Source organism: Aplidium turbinatum, chromosome 10 (assembly GCF_918807975.1).
Source record: "Aplidium turbinatum chromosome 10, kaAplTurb1.1, whole genome shotgun sequence".
Lineage (NCBI taxonomy): Eukaryota > Metazoa > Chordata > Ascidiacea > Aplousobranchia > Polyclinidae > Aplidium > Aplidium turbinatum.
The window spans coordinates 4,949,427-4,965,773 of record NC_137481.1 but is presented as its reverse complement, the minus strand read 5'-3'; the positions used below and the strand labels follow the sequence as shown (position 1 = coordinate 4,965,773).

The following is a 16,347-nucleotide window of genomic DNA, read 5'->3' as shown; positions in this document are numbered from 1 at the left end:
TTGAGGGACGATCCACATATACACAAGCAACAGTTGAGGAATTGTGCAGTGTCACGTGACATCCCACCTACTGAAATGTTAATTGTAACGCGACACACACACTCATTCCTTGGGCTATGAAAATAATCATGATGTCATCTAAACAATTAAAAGGTTTGTTTCGCATGTTAAAGTCTTATGTTTACAAGTACAATTGATGCCATAAAAGCATAAACAACAATTTGCAAATGCCACTTCATTGATTGCGTCTGTAGGTCTGAGACACTAAATGTCAATCTTCTTAAAATTTGAAAGAAAAATGTCATAATTAAAGTTAAGAATAATTGACTGAAAATTCAAACTTTCACCAAGAAACAAAAGTTTAGAACTAAACAAGCGACCTTGGATGTTTTACTTGAGCTGTTGTTTTAAAAACTAGACATAAACGTTATGACGGATTAAGCAAATCACATGCGAATGACGAAGACTCCTGAAAGACTCCTACGTTTATTGTGGTCATCATCAGAGTTGCCAGGTGGTCTAAAATTTGAACCGAAAACCATAAATTAGACTAATTTTATATGCTGTGTGCGACGGCTAGCACATCATTCGAACATTTTTTTTGTGCAAACGTTTAATTTGACATCAGTGAAGTGTTGAACCATGAATAAAAAATAATATTATTATTTGTTCAAAAATATCCGAATTTTTCTCCGAGTTTTTTAGAATTACCTGGCAACCTTGTTCGTCATTACAAATCAGACTAAACAATCTCAACGCAAGCTTGTAAGAAATAGTTATAATCTAAGTTTCGATCTGAATCAATGATAAAGCTCTTATTCATTGAAGGGAAATCCCTAGAGTGTCAGACAACCTGAGTCTCTTTAACGTTGATTAAAAATCCGCAGACATCAGACTTGCTGACTGAGATACAAGCTTTGTTGAATCAACGACGAAGAATGTCATAGAAAGAAAATGTCAATAACTTTCAAAGAAAACATTGAACAACAAAGCGATTGCGAACCTTGAATCATCTTTAAGTTTTTTGTTATTTTGTTGATCATCTATTGAAATGTCCTGAAATTTCCAAACAAATCTGAATACAAGATTACTTCGTTGAGTTTATCTAATTACTAAAACATTTACTTTAAACAAATAAACAACATGATTCTAAGAAATTTTTGCGTAATTTTGATTCCCAAAACATAGTAAGACTGTAAGCAAAGCCAGCATCTTCACTTCATTTTTTTGTAACTCGCTCCGGTTAATGCGTAATTCTGACGATATCAAGTGAATGGAAGGCCAGTAAGATTGTCCTTTCTAAGTTTCTAGGCAGCAGTTTAACACGTTAGCAGATCTACATATGTGGGACAACTTCTTTTGCTCAAAATTATTGCTTTAAACTGGCTTGCTTCAGTGAAGCTCAAGACCGTTAATCAAGCCTATACAGTGTTTGTAGAACAACGTGGCGGTGATGGTAACCAGCTTCATATCGCCACTAACCGGCAACATTGTAAATTTTTCATACGTTTGCGAGTAAGTTTGTTCAAATGAAAACGTTACTTTAACTTAAACGGATCTAGTTCTAAAGAAGCTAAAACAACTTTGGTACCGATTTCAACAAAATGCACTCACTCTGAAATATAGTCCACGAAATTAAACTTTCTATGCAACTAAAATTTTGAATGGTACGAACCTTTGGTTTTAACATGGCCACCTGGAGATGGTTCTAACCAGGGACTGTGGACAGTGGAGTCAGAGCCGATGGGATTTCGGTGTGTTTGGAATCGGAATCATTAAAGAAAAAGCTACTCCGGCTTGATACAAAACGATAAACAATAAAATTTTTGTTTACATTTTTTTTTAAATATTGTTTCTTGTTTACCGTATTGCACTCTAAAAATTTACTAGAAAATAAAAAGTGTTTGTTCATATAAATTTTAGTGAAAGTGGCCGTTTCAATTTTGATCACAACTTTACTGAAATTAAATAAAAAAATAGCAAAATGAAAAAAATCTGACAACTTTAAGAGCTGGCGTCGGTCAGTGATAAATCGAGGAATCGGAGCCGTAGCCTATAGTTTTCGCCCGTTTCAGCAGCCCTGCTTTCAATACCAATGCAAAGCTTAGTCAATGAAAAACGATTATTTGCTGACCCTCTTTCACTGGTAAGTTATCGCGTATTTTCTACCCGATCAGGAAGATAGTGGTGGGCAGATCATCAGCATAGCTGAGTTGCTAAGATGAACAAGTGTTCAGGTGAGGTATCGAACACGAACCATTTGATTCTAAAAAGAACTCGCTATCAGTAGCAATTGAATTTGAAGCTGTGTCAACCTTGTCATTTTTTATTTCTTTTACTGCGCATTTATTTCGGTTTATACTAAATCGATCAAATGGTTTCCATTTTTATGCCAAAAGCCGCTGAACTCACATAATCTGACCAATGAGAGGACGCTTGAACGCAATTCTTCAAAAGTAATAACCTTCATTAGCTCCGTTAGCTCAGTGGTTACGCGCCGGCTCAAGATCACGCGGCGCTGGTTCGACTCTCTGAGTGTGCGCTTGAGCAACGCATGTCAGGACTGCTCTCCATTCAGCGGCACCTAGTGAAAGGAATATTTCTCCGGCAACAACACTTCAACAATCGGAAACTTCACTCTGCCAGCGGTAACCAGTCCTGCGTCAAGAGCCTCTACAAGTATGCGAAATTACCAGGAATAACTTATCAACGCTTTGTCAGTCTGAGGATAAAAATTCAAAACCAACCAACCTTTTTTCGATCGAGTTAGTTAAAGCAAAATGTGCACTTTTATATTGACGTTTCCTGCAATAGATCTGCACAGCAATTACAGTGAAAATTTTTGCAGATGATTTTTCTGTATTAGCCGATTGTACTATAATAGCAACAAGCTGACATTTCAAAACAACATACTCCAAAGCATCAGTAGAAAAAAGCCGTTCATTGTTATGACGAAAATAAAGAGATGATAAAAGCAAAATACAAAAAGATTTTTTATCGCTCCAAAATGTCAAGGAATACGTTTGTTTTAAAACACATTTTAAGTTTTCGTTGTTGTTGTAAACTTTTAAAGGCCGACCTAAATTGCAAGTCGTATTTGTCAAAGGTTGAAAATAGGATTCCGTATGGCAACATGATTGGTAAGCTGACGATCATCAGCAAGTAGCTCGAATTAAAAAGTCAGTCAAAAACAAAGATAGCTTTTTTTCAGTGCGAAATCTATTTGTTGATTGGCCATCAGTAGGCCTACTGAAAAGCTAGTAGCCTACAAAGATAATTTGACTTTCTTCTAAACTCTACAAAAAATGGTTTCCAAACTATCTGGTGGCGATATAATGCTTACGGACTCCTAACTTTTCAAGACTGAATCAGAAGCATTTTCAATCCAAGTGAATTAAAAATTTGTTCAAACATGAAGTGACATATTTGCAAACCATCAGAAAAGAAATTTTGAACGAGTGTAAGTAACAATAATTTAAAAGTTTTACAAACTAATAATAATGCAAATAAACAGATTTTGTTTTAGTGCAGCCACGACCTCCCATAATAATAAAAAAAAACTTTCATGGCCCACTTGAGGGTTCGTGCACTCCAGGTTGGGGACTAAGTACACTTGGAAACTCAAACACTTGGAAACTAACTGTAGAAAAAATTGGCGGAGACGAGAGGTGCACCAGGCCCAGTATGCTCTATTAAGAATAGCAGTGTGATTTGTCCATAAAAAAGGGTGAGTCCGATTCAGAGATCCCTGGTCCGATAGGCTATTTGAATCCAAACTTTGGGGATGAGAAAATAAGGTTCTCATTATACTAAGCTTTCGACACTGTGGAGAGTAGGGTGGCCAGTTTCTTTATCTCGGCCGCCTTTCCTGCAGCAATGATGCCCACCCAATTTATTACACCTTGAGTTGAGGTGAGCGGGGTTTGTCAACAACCAGCATAAGCCCGGAGATGAGCAAGGAATACATGATTGGAAAGCGAGCGCCCTACCCGCTGCTTCATCCCACCACTGATTTGTCGATTCGACTCTTAAATAATAAGATGGTTATGCTTGTACCTGCATGCTAAAATTTGCTGCATTTCAATATGATTTTTTCGACATTTCTCATACCATTTACGACGTTCGTCCGTTCTATTGCAACTTTTCAAAAGCGCATACAAAGCATAAATGTTGGGAATTATGTTCATCGGAGGGGGCAAGAGATATTTCTGACGGATAAACGCGAGCCATATCCACGCCCTCTGAATCTTCCATTCATTTTTTTTATTTTCGCTGATTATGTCAAATGATCGTGACATCATCGCTATGAGCATGTTGACAAGAATGATGACGGCGATCACGTGATAACTTCCTAGCAAGGTCATTCCTATCACTTCAATTAAACGATGGTTTCTGTGAACTGTTAAGTCACTGAAGTCGATTTGACCGAATAAAGCCCAAAATAAATCTGTCAATGACGAAAGGAGATTTTCAAAGTAAGGCGACCTGCACTGCGTTACCGAACTCACATTATGTGAAGATTTATTGCAGAGTAACCGTGCCCCATCTTTCGTGTTGTAATACCAAAATACCTCTGTAAGACCCAAAGCAAATGCCAATACCGTGAAACTAAAAATAAAAAGAAATTGGATGGTGTTAAACATCATTGCTGTCAACGAAGCTATCAATGGACCGAAGGTTTCGTTAACGCTAAGAAGACCAAAGACACGCAAGTAGGCAAATATATACGCCCAGCCTAATGCTCCAACACTCCACAATCTTGCATCACTGGACGACCAATCAGCGCGGTGCACTCGAACCACATCTGCATTGTGATTGGCATAATCCACAATTCTACAACACAAAGCGTTAAAAGTGGATTTGTATCTGGTCTGATTAAAGGTAAAAATGCCTTGCAAATAAACCAGATGAGGGGCAATCGTGAGCAGTGGTTGGAATGCTCAGTGTTTAGTTTTCAAAACCGGATTCGAAACATTTTCCAACATGAGTTTATTTTCTGCATTAATTTCTCAGATTGACCAATTGGCTTTTGAAAATACATTGAAATGAATGGTTTGGCTTATATTAGCAAACGTATCACCTTATAAATTTAAAACGGTCATTGTTTTGACTTAAAAGCATCTGCAAATTTTCATGGGATTAACAGTAACAAATTACAAATGCAATAAAGCTATTTATCATTATTTCAAAATTAAGTGAAATTTTTCTGGGTTACCTGTTTATACTTACCGCAGTATCAACCACGAGGTAAAAAGAATTATCTGAGCCAAATCATTATAATTTCCTAAGTCTGTAAAGTATCTTTTGATGCCTGTGTCAAACAGTTCATTTATTTCTTGTAGTCCCTTTCCTAAAACCCACGCCACAATCAACCATTCGAATATGGTAGCAGGAGCGCCTGAATAATCATTATCAAATCAATAAATCCCTTAAATAAATGCATTCGAATTTCATTATAAATGTGAACAGTTTATACGGCAGATAGCAAAATCCGTCATTTTTGCATTGATTTAATGTCTACAGACGTTTGAATCAATGTAAATGTCTTCAATAATGACCTTGTAAATCTTCACATTTCCTTAATTTTTCCATATTTGCCTTCACGAAATATTAGGAAGTGCGATGATGACGACTTGCAAGGTAAAATTTTGATAATAATGTTCCTCTTGTGGAGGTTGTTAGCATTATGGATTCATGCGTCTCTGCGTACTCGGAAAAACCAGGTATCCCCACTCGCACTGAACGGGACAAGACTACAATAACAGCTTCATTGGCTAGAAAACTTGCCGAGTAGTTAAGAACGGCATTCTGGACACCGTAATACAGTCTCAACGGAGGTTCGATTCCCACTCGAGACACGTGCATGTTATGCAGCACTGCTGATGCCAAAAAAGGGTGAAACTCGAGTGTGGTGTCTTCCATTTTTGTTTAATAGAGGCTTACATGACTTTACTATTCTCACATCACTTTAATTTAGCTACAACTTACCCAAATAATCATCTTCTATTGATTTTGTAACGACGTTTGCAAAGAGTATCCCGAGAAAAAGGAAAGTAGACATCATGTGGGACCCGTACATGATATTAGGTCGGAAAATAATATCTGGAAAAGGATGGAAAAATTATCGGATGATAAAAAGTTTATTACCGAAGACGCCAGCTGCTTAGCCAAGTCTTGGGAGCTTCTGCCTTTGACAAGACATAAAATGGCATGTTTCAGAAAGGAACATGCATATTAGTTCTTTCATGTACAAGGTCATTTTTCAATGGCTAATCGTATAATCCAGAACAACAAAACATGAGTTTAAAGTCTTCAATCTTTATTTAAATGTAGCCTTTGTGAGAGGACCTTGAAATTTATTTAAACAAGCAATACAACTTAAAAGTCGGAACTTATCTGCGTCCTAAAAATTCAATTGTTAAACACATGTGTATTTTCTTACTTCCTACATTGGTGGTTGGAGCTAAAATATGAAGAATTGATAAGAAGGGAAACAGTAAACCGATCGACATGTTGAAGAGAATTATTTTCAATGATCCTGCATTGCTGAGAAACTCAGCGTCGCGGTAAGAAAGATGGGACACCACCATCTAAAAAGATATTTGAAAGCATAACTAGACCGCAATGAATTAAAACGCTCTATCGAAATTATCATTTCAGCCAGTATCTTGAGGAAGCCTAGCCTATAGACACCGCAAGGCTGTAAACTCGACATCATGGAGTCGAAAAGACGTTGAGATGTCTGAGCACGAAATCGATGTGCGTTATCCAGTTATCCGTTATCGAAGTGCCTACCCGGTACCAACGAGAGTAGGGTTGCCATTTTTTTTACACTTGGAGTAGAGGTGAACGGTGTTTTTCAACAACCAGTTTAAGCCTGGTGTTAAACCAGATTTGTCGACTATTATTGGAAATCGAACGCTTTATCCGCTGCGCTATTTCACCGCAAGACGTATAATCGTAGCCTATCATTTATTCATTGTAGTAATTTCACTCACAAGTTTTACCTGCGAGTTGTTATGAGTAACAAACTTGACTAGTGCCATTTGACAAGCCTTGTCCAATGTATCCAGCTCTGGTACAAAGTGATTCTTTCTGCGTCTATCTTGTGGATCTATCTCCTCGTATTCAAACAAGGCAGAACGCTCACTTGATGATCGTATCTATATGCATATGAGCTTTAGTGACGAATTCAAAACAAAAGAGGTATTTCTAAAGTCACTCATAATTACTTAAACATTGCTTATCACATAATAAATAACCTGATTTTATATTAAGCCTAAGGGCTAGTGGTGGATAACTTAGATGAAGTGCTGGACAGAAAATAAAGCCAATCTTAATTGCCGTCATAACTGTCTTGAACAAACACAATCGTTTACAAGACGATCGTCAAAACTACAAATTTTTCAGCCGACCAAGCACCAAAAATTGTGAATTTACAACGCTACTCAGACAGCCACTTTGTCTGGTCCAGACCTTTGACACATCTGGGCCAGAAAAAGTGGTTGTCTCTGTATAGCTTCCATTATACCCTACCTGATCCAGCAGACCGCACATGTAATGTTCGATCGTGTTTTCCAGATCGTCGTAAAAATCTGATAATTCGGTCGCCGATTTAGAGTGATTGCGTATTGTCTTTATGAGTGTTATGCAATGTTGAAATGCATTTTTGTTTTCGTCCCTCTAAAATATATTATAGAATTACATACATCACTTTCACTCTCAACATTAATGGCTATATTGGATATAACGAGATTTTACCAAGTAATGATGTGAGATAGTTTTGCAAGTCTTGAGAGTTTGTGTTTGGACTTACCCTACAATTTAGATTTTAGACAATTAAGTTTATCGTATAAATACGTCTCCCATACGTGCCAGGGCCGTTGAGAGGATATATTTCGCCGGTACCAATGAGATCCTTGGGCCTTAAATCAAGATATTTGCAGTATGAAAAAACGTCCTGTACCTAAATAATACGCTGTGGTTTCTTTATGTCACCGGGCATCTTGAAAAAAAGTTCCGGGCTCGGGTCCAAAAGTCCCCCTGGACCCCCTGCCAATGCTATTACTACTTACACTTTGTAAGTGACTTTACGAAGGAATGTTGCTTACCTCACAAAGCAAGGTTATGTAGGCTGGGCTTGCTTTTGTTCGACAAAGAAGTTTCCGTTCGGCAAATGATTCCCAGCTGTGTGGAACGTCATGGTCAACAATCGTCTGAACGTACAAGGTAAAGAAATAGTCTAAACAATTAGTTTTTTGTTTTGTTTTCATGAATTTTTCTTAGCGTGCGATACAAAACTTGGTGCAGTTTTTTTTTGGCGATGAACTTATCGCAATTAGGTTAAGTGAAAGGAAAGGTAAAACAGCCAATTTTAATTTTTCATTAAAATGTGCATTCAACACTATTGTTTTAAACGCTTGAAATAGTTGCTTTAAAACTTAACTAAAGCCCCCAACGTCCACGCTAAAGCAACCATGGTCTAGGCCAGGGCTACTCAACTGGCGGACCGCGGTCCGAATTGTAGATATCCCTGGAATCCGGACCTTCTGGGTGCTGATGGTGGACCTTGAGCTTTTGGAAGAATAACCTCATTACCACGTTTCAGGGCTTCTTTAAACAGATTTCCACTGGGAGGAAGCAATTTTTACTGTGATTATTCTAGTTGCTAGGGTGCTTTGCTCCCCAGACTCCTCAAAACTTTCTCAGAAATCTAATTTGAGTTACATTTTACCCAAAAAAGTGGTTCGGTACAGATAGTTTAACTTTTGTGGATGCGTGAGAAATAAATTACTCACCAGACCGCTAAAAATATTCGACTTGTCAAACTGGACCTTTGTTAAAATTAGTTGAGTAACCCTGGTCTAGGACTTCATTCAGACTAGTCAATTAATTCATAACCAACCCACAGGCTTCACTGCAGAGAAGAGAAATAAGTTCATTTGTCTATCATAATCATTCTCTGATAGTATGCCACACAGATCCGCTTACATCCTAATCACATACAATACACAAACATAGAGATACGCTTAAGTGCGTGCAGTTGCTCAACAACTCAATCTGATTACCTGAAGAAGCTAAAACCTTTACTATGTATGTTACCCTAATCTATTATAAACCTATGCTATATGCATTGGTCTTCCAGTCAGCAAAAAAAAAAAAACGTCGGCTGCATAGCCGAGTGGTGAGAGCCCTGGAACGGCAATCGAAAGGGAGCCGGTTCGACACCGCTCAAGAGCATGAGGCTGTGTCTTTGGCAGGACACAGGAATGCCTGAAGGTGGACACGAAGATTGGCTTTTTTGCCTTCCCGTCCACTAATGTAAATCTTCATCCACCAGGTGTAAGCCTGGATACGACAAACAAAACTAGTCATACTATTTACATATATGCCAAGTTCTGTACTTAAACACAAGTAGAAATGGCCTCAAAAACACTTGTACTGGCCAGTAGGAAACAATAAGTACGATGCATCAATATGGGTGATTTAATCATCCTTGACAGCGTGAATCGTATTAAGGGTAAGCTATTTTTCATGTAGAAAATTAATTTGCTATTGTTTTTAAATTTGTGTCACTTAAATTATCGTTGAAGGCGTTGACGTTGAAAAGCTTATTTCGTGTGGGATTTAATTTTGTGCTGTTTACCTCTTGCAGTCTGTGTCCTGCATCAGATAAAAGTTTCAGTATCTTGTAGTTGTCATTCAAAGCAGCAAGCATTATTGGTCTAGTTCCATACTCAAAGAAGTAGTTTTCTTTTCGTATGACTTGGAGCATAGTTGTTCGTTCCTTGTCAAATCTCAAAATAGCTTCAACAACTTTGAAAGAATCTTGTTTAATAGCATGGAACAGACAATCACCCAATTCCACCTATGCGCAAACACCAAACGATTACTGTAAACGAAAGTTTTTAACCTAAACACTTCAAATTCTTTTTCACCACGTTTTCACCTACAGTATATAATATATGTAATTATGTATGTATACAATAATATGCATATGTGCAAAGACAAAACGATCATTATTTAAGGCAAGTTTTAATAGACTTAAAAACTTCAAAATTATTCTCCCCGTTAGCTTAGTGGTTACTCGCCCGGCTCAAGATCAAGCGGCGCTGGTTCGACTCTCGGGGTGTGCGCTTGAGCAACGCATTTCAGGACTGCTCTCCATTCAGCGGCACCTAGTGAATGGAATAATTCTCCGGCAACAAGACTTCAACAATCGGAAACTTCACTCTGTCAATCTCGGTAACCGGCCCTGCGTCAAGGACCTATACAAGTATGCAAAACTACCAGGAATAACCAATCAAGGCTTTGTCAGTCCGAGGATAAAGATTTAAAACCAAATCTTTTTTTTAATCTAGCAAAAAAATTGTATAAACTTACTTGAAATATTATCATCACAAACATCATCAAGAGATTGACTACACTTTGATTAACATAAACACATTTCTGAAGTAAGAACAAGATGTACTTGCTGCTGCAGTAAAACTTCGCACATTTCCACATCGTTGTTCCCAACAGCAAGTCTTAATGCGTTGTTTTGGTTGGCATCTGTGCAGTTACGGTCAAATGACGGATCGTTCACAGATATAGTGAATAAAGCGTTTACTTCACTGGCAGCTCCGTAAGAAACCGTTTCCAAGTAAAGATCATTTACGGTTTGAGAGGTTGAACTAAAATAGACATAGAAAAAATAACATAATATTAACCTTTTATAACATTTATAACATATTTTGGGCCTGATGGTCGTTGTCTAACATGAGACTTTCGGTAGAGCATGACTTATCTGAGTAAGTTTTTACTGCAAGCTAAACGTTTTAGCTCTGCTTACTGCATTAAACACTTTGCTTGCAACTGTTGCAATTTATTTCTGGAATAGCATTTTATAAACATGTATATAACATTTTTTAATGAAGAAACTAACCCGAATAAAAGAACTAGTGACTCTGCTTTTATTCGTGCCGCAAGCCTTCTTCTTCGTCGTATGAGCTGTCTTCTTCCGGACTATATGTTTGGGCATGATGTCATCAGCCACTCGACAGTCTCGTCATCGAGGGTCTTCAGTCCAAGCGTTCCATGTGGTGGTTGGTGGATTGGGCAGTCATGGACGACATGGTCTACTGTCTGGTCTGTGGCACCAAACTCGCATCCCGGTGAGGGAGCCAGGCCCCATCTGTACATGTCTGAGCGAAAGCGACCGACGCCAGTTCGTAGGCGGTTAAGCCGGACCCACGCAAGCCTTGCGAGGGACATTCCCTGAGGATGGGGATCGACGTCGGGTAGGAACTCACGGAGTCGGGAAGTGTTGTTTTGCCACTCTGCGTTCCATGTGTAGTTCGTCCAGTGTGCCGCACTTATTCCAAGATCTTCGAAGTTGTTCAGAAGCTGTCGTGCGGCGGCACAAATGAGCGTCTTGATTTCAGTCACTGCTGTTCTCCAGGTAGGCGCTGGAATGTACTGTGGAGGAGGTGGTTGGGGTCCAGTGCGCAACGAGCAAGGGAAATCATGGCTCCTTTACGGCGAAGCTTAGCAGGTTGGATGCCTGCAAGGATGGGAAGGCAGTCCGTTGGAGTAGGACGCAGGCATCCAATCACAGTGCGTAGTGCGTCATTGATGGCGGTGTCAATGTGGCGGGTGTGAGAGCTGCGTCACCACACTGGTGCGCAGTACTCAGCGGTAGAATGGACGAGGGCCAAGGTAGCTGTGCGAAGGGTTTTCGCGTCAGCTCCCCAGCCGGAACCCGCCAGCCGCCTCAAAAGTGCAACGCGCGCAGATAGTTTTTTGCGCAGTGACTCCAGATGTCGTCGGTACGTGAGTGACCTGTCCAGGGTTACGCCGAGGTAAGTGGGTTCGACGCAGTAGGGCAGATGTTCGTCATCGTTGGTAATGTTGATCTTACGTTTTGCTTCCTTGTTGTTTAGATGGAAGGCACCGACACTGTCTTTGCCTTGCTGAGCTGTAGCTTCCATTTCTGGAGATATGTTGATATAGTTAACATGTCCTGGCTTAGGTTCCTCTCCATTGACTGCCAATCTCCGGCTGGATGTAGAAGAGCCAGGTCGTCTGCGTAAGCATACTTTCTGGAGATGGTGTCAAGCAGGTCATAGATGTAAGTGTTGAAGAGGAGGGGAGCCAGGACAGAGACCTGTGGGACGCCGTTCCTGAGTTGACGTAGTCTACTTCGTCGGCCGCTACCGGTGGAAAGGGTAAAGCTGCGGTTTTGCACAAGTTCCATAATTTGCACAAGTTTCATTCCATAATCAGGAGACGGAGTAGTTTGTAGGTAAGGCCGCTGTGCCATGCAGTGTCGTGGGCAGCCGTGAGATCGACAAACACGGCGCCAGTCTTCTTTTTTTCCGAGAAGCTGTCCTCGATGTCTTGGGTCATCAGAGTGACCTGGTCTACGGTTGATCTTCCGTGGCGAAAGCCGGCTTGTTCCCGAGGGAGCTGAGGGTCTATTATTGGTTCAACACGGGCGTAGATAAGTCTCTCGAGTATCTTAAAGGGGATACAGAGCAGAGAGATGGGACGGTAGCTCTTCGGCTCCCCTGGGGGTTTCTTCGGCTTTGGGACTGCAACCACTAGGGCTCTTCTCCAGATTCTTGGGATGCGCAGGTAACGCAAGCAAGCCTAACAGACCACAACGAGAATCTTACATTCTTAAACATTACTTGCTTCTTTTTTTCAGTTTAGTTTAATTTTATTTTTAATCATCACAACGAAAACAATACATTCCCAACACAGCTAAGTTCTAGAAAAAGAAAAATAGAGTCACAAAACGCAAAAGTTCTATCGTGGTTGGGACCGAAACAGAATAATCAGTTTAAACATTTGTCCCGGCCGCAACACTTTAGAGCAAGTTTTTAATTTAGAAAACAAAAAGAAAATGGATCGAGCAAAATTGTCAAAATTCATGTAAACAAAGAAAAAAATAGGCATTGCTATTTTGGCGCCTTGGCGCGTTATCAACAGTGTTGATGGTCGTGAGAGGAACAAACTCTTAATTTAATGCGTTTAGCTCATCATGAAGAAGAGCAAGGTATACAAAGATTTCGAAGAGATGAGGAAGATTCAGAAAAAGTAAAGGCAAGTTAAATGCATGTCTAATCATTACCGGGTGCCTAAACAAAACACCCATTTTTGCAAACAATAAACTGAAACATCAGGGTACGTTAGTTCAATTCCTAGGAACTGTGGTCACTCAGTTCTACTACATGCAATCTTCAAACTTCGACCAAGATGATCGCGTTTGTGCAAACAATTCAAAAGCTATTCTATAAAGCTACAGCTACTCAAGTAAGCTTTAAAATATTTTATTCAGATTATATTTTAAATTACATTTGAATTACACTTAGTTGGAAAAAGTTATCCGTTAGTTGTCTGCCGCGTTAGCTTAGTGGTTACATGCCCGACTCAAGGTCAAATCCCCCTGGTTTGGCTCCCGGGGTGCGCGCTTGAGCAACGCACTTCAGGACTGCTTTCAATTCAGCGGCACTTAGTGGATGGAATAATTCTTAGACAACAACACTTCAACAAATATCGAAAACTCCACGGCACTGTCAATTTGCTTGACCGGACCTGCGTCAGTGATTCAAAGCCTCTACATGCGAAACTGCCATGATAAAGCTCTCAAACAACCTTTTCCAGTCCGAGGATATGGATCAAATCAATCATAAAATATATTCATCACAAAAACCTTTTGAGAACTGCAAGTTTCTGCCGCATTGTAAATCCAGCTTTGAGGTGCTTTTTGCTAATTTCCGTTAACGACATTTTCCTTAGAATCTTTTTTTTTCGTTTCCACTCTTCCGCTGGGGATAAGATGCGTTTTCCTGAGATACAAAACATAGTTTTGGTCAAGAGTTGGTCAAAAAATAACGAAATTTTGTTATGATTACGTCTAATGAGAGCACTATGATGTGTAGCTCGATGTATGTAGGCTGCTTGTTCATGTAGTTTAGGGGTGTGTTTTATACGTTGCGTTCTGTGATGTTATTCTAAAATAAAGCTTCGTCCCTAAACTTTTCATTAAAAAGCTTTCTTTGACTTTAACTATAATCCAAAAGGCGCGTATGACGCCGCACTTGTATGGCTCATATAGCTTTGCAATACACTTGAATTTATCAGTTGTGTGGTATATGCTACTTTTTACTTTTCTGTAATGATACTTGGCTTGATATAGCTATGAAATACAAGAATCCAAAGTTAAAAGTGACTGCTAGCTAAAGTGAAGTTGTCAACTCGGGGGCATTTATGTATCGATAAAGCTGATCTCAAGGTTCGATAAAAGGCCGTATCCGGTGTTCAAAGCTTCTGCAAGACAGTATGTCGAGATAAAGATTCATACTACAACCAATCACAACCAAAATTTAAAAGTTATGAGACAGCTGAGATGCTGATGAGACATTTTTTGGGCCGAGATAGAGATTCCAACAACCAATCACAACCAACATTTGGAAGTTAGAAAGTCAAACAAAAAGTAACGCAAAAAAAGTCTATTAAAGAGACTCGTAATGACAATGCAACCAATTTATTTCTTGTTTGTCTATTGCGTAGGTGGATGTGACTTAGTCAGACAAACAACCTGTTACTATATTCACCAACAAGTAAATGATGCATGTAATGTGATTCTCAATAATTGTGACAAATGTAAACATACGATTGTGACAAATATACATCCGTTGTTTACCACTAGAATTGCACTGCAGCAGAGTAGGGTGCTCTCGCTTGCTTAGGTACCTCAGCACGTTAGTACTGTAGTTGTGGTTTTAGGAATATATGATCAGGTACCTTAGCCTACTTCTTTTAAACATCATAACCTCTAATAGTTTATAAGCTTTGGAAAAGCATTACAAAAGACCATAACGTAATTCGTATTTTACGGCACTTGCTAGTAGATTCCTTCTAAGATTCTTGTACGCTTTTTTTCACTATGAGTAGGCTGCTAACGCATCCTCACATGTCACAATGACAAAATTAAATTTTATTGATCAATGTCCAAAGCAAGAAATCATACGTAAAAAATAAATGCAATAGTTTAAAAATGATATTAAACAAAAATGATCCTGCAGGTGGTACCAAATATTATGCAATGAAAAGAAAAAGTTTTTTGAGCTTGGGGTAGCCACTTTCTCTCGCCAGCCTTTTTCTTTCAGAAACTAGGCGTACCCAATTTATTGCAACAACAACTTGCTTAAGCCGAGAATCCAGCCAAGATCGCATGATCGGAAAGTAAGCGCTTTATCCGTTACGCGATCCCTAGTGTTAGGTGCTGACCTTAAATCTAAATTCGCCAATTACAAAACAGCTTATAAGCCATATAAGCATATAAGCTTTTATCAAAACAGCATCATCATCTCAAACCTTTGAGCTTGCTTTTCACATATTGCAGAGCGCTTGGTTGTATCAACTTTGCGAAGACTTTCCGCAATGTTTTTTGGTTCTTATTGTGTTCCAGAGGATCAGAATTAAAATTAGAGCAATCGTGCGATGGTACATCTGATTCCAGTGTCACCCCTGAAGGACTGCTCGATGCTGCTGTGCATATACGTGACTCCTCACTTATTGCTAAAAATAGTTATAAGTTTTAAACATTTAGATTCAGGAAATGAGGTAAAAACATAAACACTTAACTATAAATGAGCCACCGACCTTTGCTGGCTGCTTTGCTTATGTGAATGGAATTAACCAGTTAAGATAAACCTGTTTTCTTTCAAGTTGAAACCTCTATTTATATGTCAGAATTTTCAACGTTTGCTCATCCTGTCTGTGAAGTGGACTCCATATTCTCGGTGATCTTTTTCGCATGGCACTCTCCACTAACATACTTGAATCTCAACATGTAAACCATCGTCTTGTACAATATTAAAGAAAATAACTTTTGCACTTACACGTGTGAAGTGGTTCATTTTTTGCCAAATATTCTTCCGGTTGAAATGTTTCGGTCGTTTCGTTTTTCTGTATTCCTCCACCATCATCAATGTCTTCAGGGTTTTCACAATCATGCTTAAAAGGTTTATATTTGGTGCTGAAAGATGTCTCGTCTTCAATGTAATCACAGGTGCCAAACACACTGTTTTGAGCGTTTTCGAAGTTTATACAGCATTCTTCTCTTTGAAATGAGCTTGATGAAGACGGTTCCATTCCGTTTGTTGATCCAAAACACTGTCTTACTAATCACAACTGAGTTGTGTGTAATATTAAGTATTAGAATTCATGATGGGTAGCCTTTTATTGATCAATACAGGATTACGTGACATTATGATGTCATCCATTGCAGTTCGAGTCACAAATTTGGAGTGGGGTAAAGTTTGGAAAACCTGACACCGTACACCTCTGGTGCCAATT

General features: G+C 39.1%; 1 protein-coding gene across 1 annotated transcript; it reads right to left on the bottom strand.

Annotated features, from left to right (window-relative positions):
• Positions 1–4,028: 4,028 nt before the first annotated feature.
• Positions 4,029–16,143, bottom strand: LOC145778435 (short transient receptor potential channel 4-like). The gene is made up of 12 exons (XM_082589913.1): positions 15,891–16,143; positions 15,364–15,567; positions 13,697–13,832; positions 10,472–10,673; positions 9,647–9,868; positions 8,112–8,216; positions 7,537–7,683; positions 7,008–7,163; positions 6,443–6,590; positions 5,989–6,102; positions 5,230–5,398; positions 4,029–4,833 (listed from the first exon to the last, which is right to left on the bottom strand). The coding sequence occupies exons 1-12, from the start codon at positions 16,141–16,143 to the stop codon at positions 4,029–4,031; spliced, it is 2,661 nt and encodes an 886-aa protein (XP_082446039.1).
• Positions 16,144–16,347: the final 204 nt, after the last annotated feature.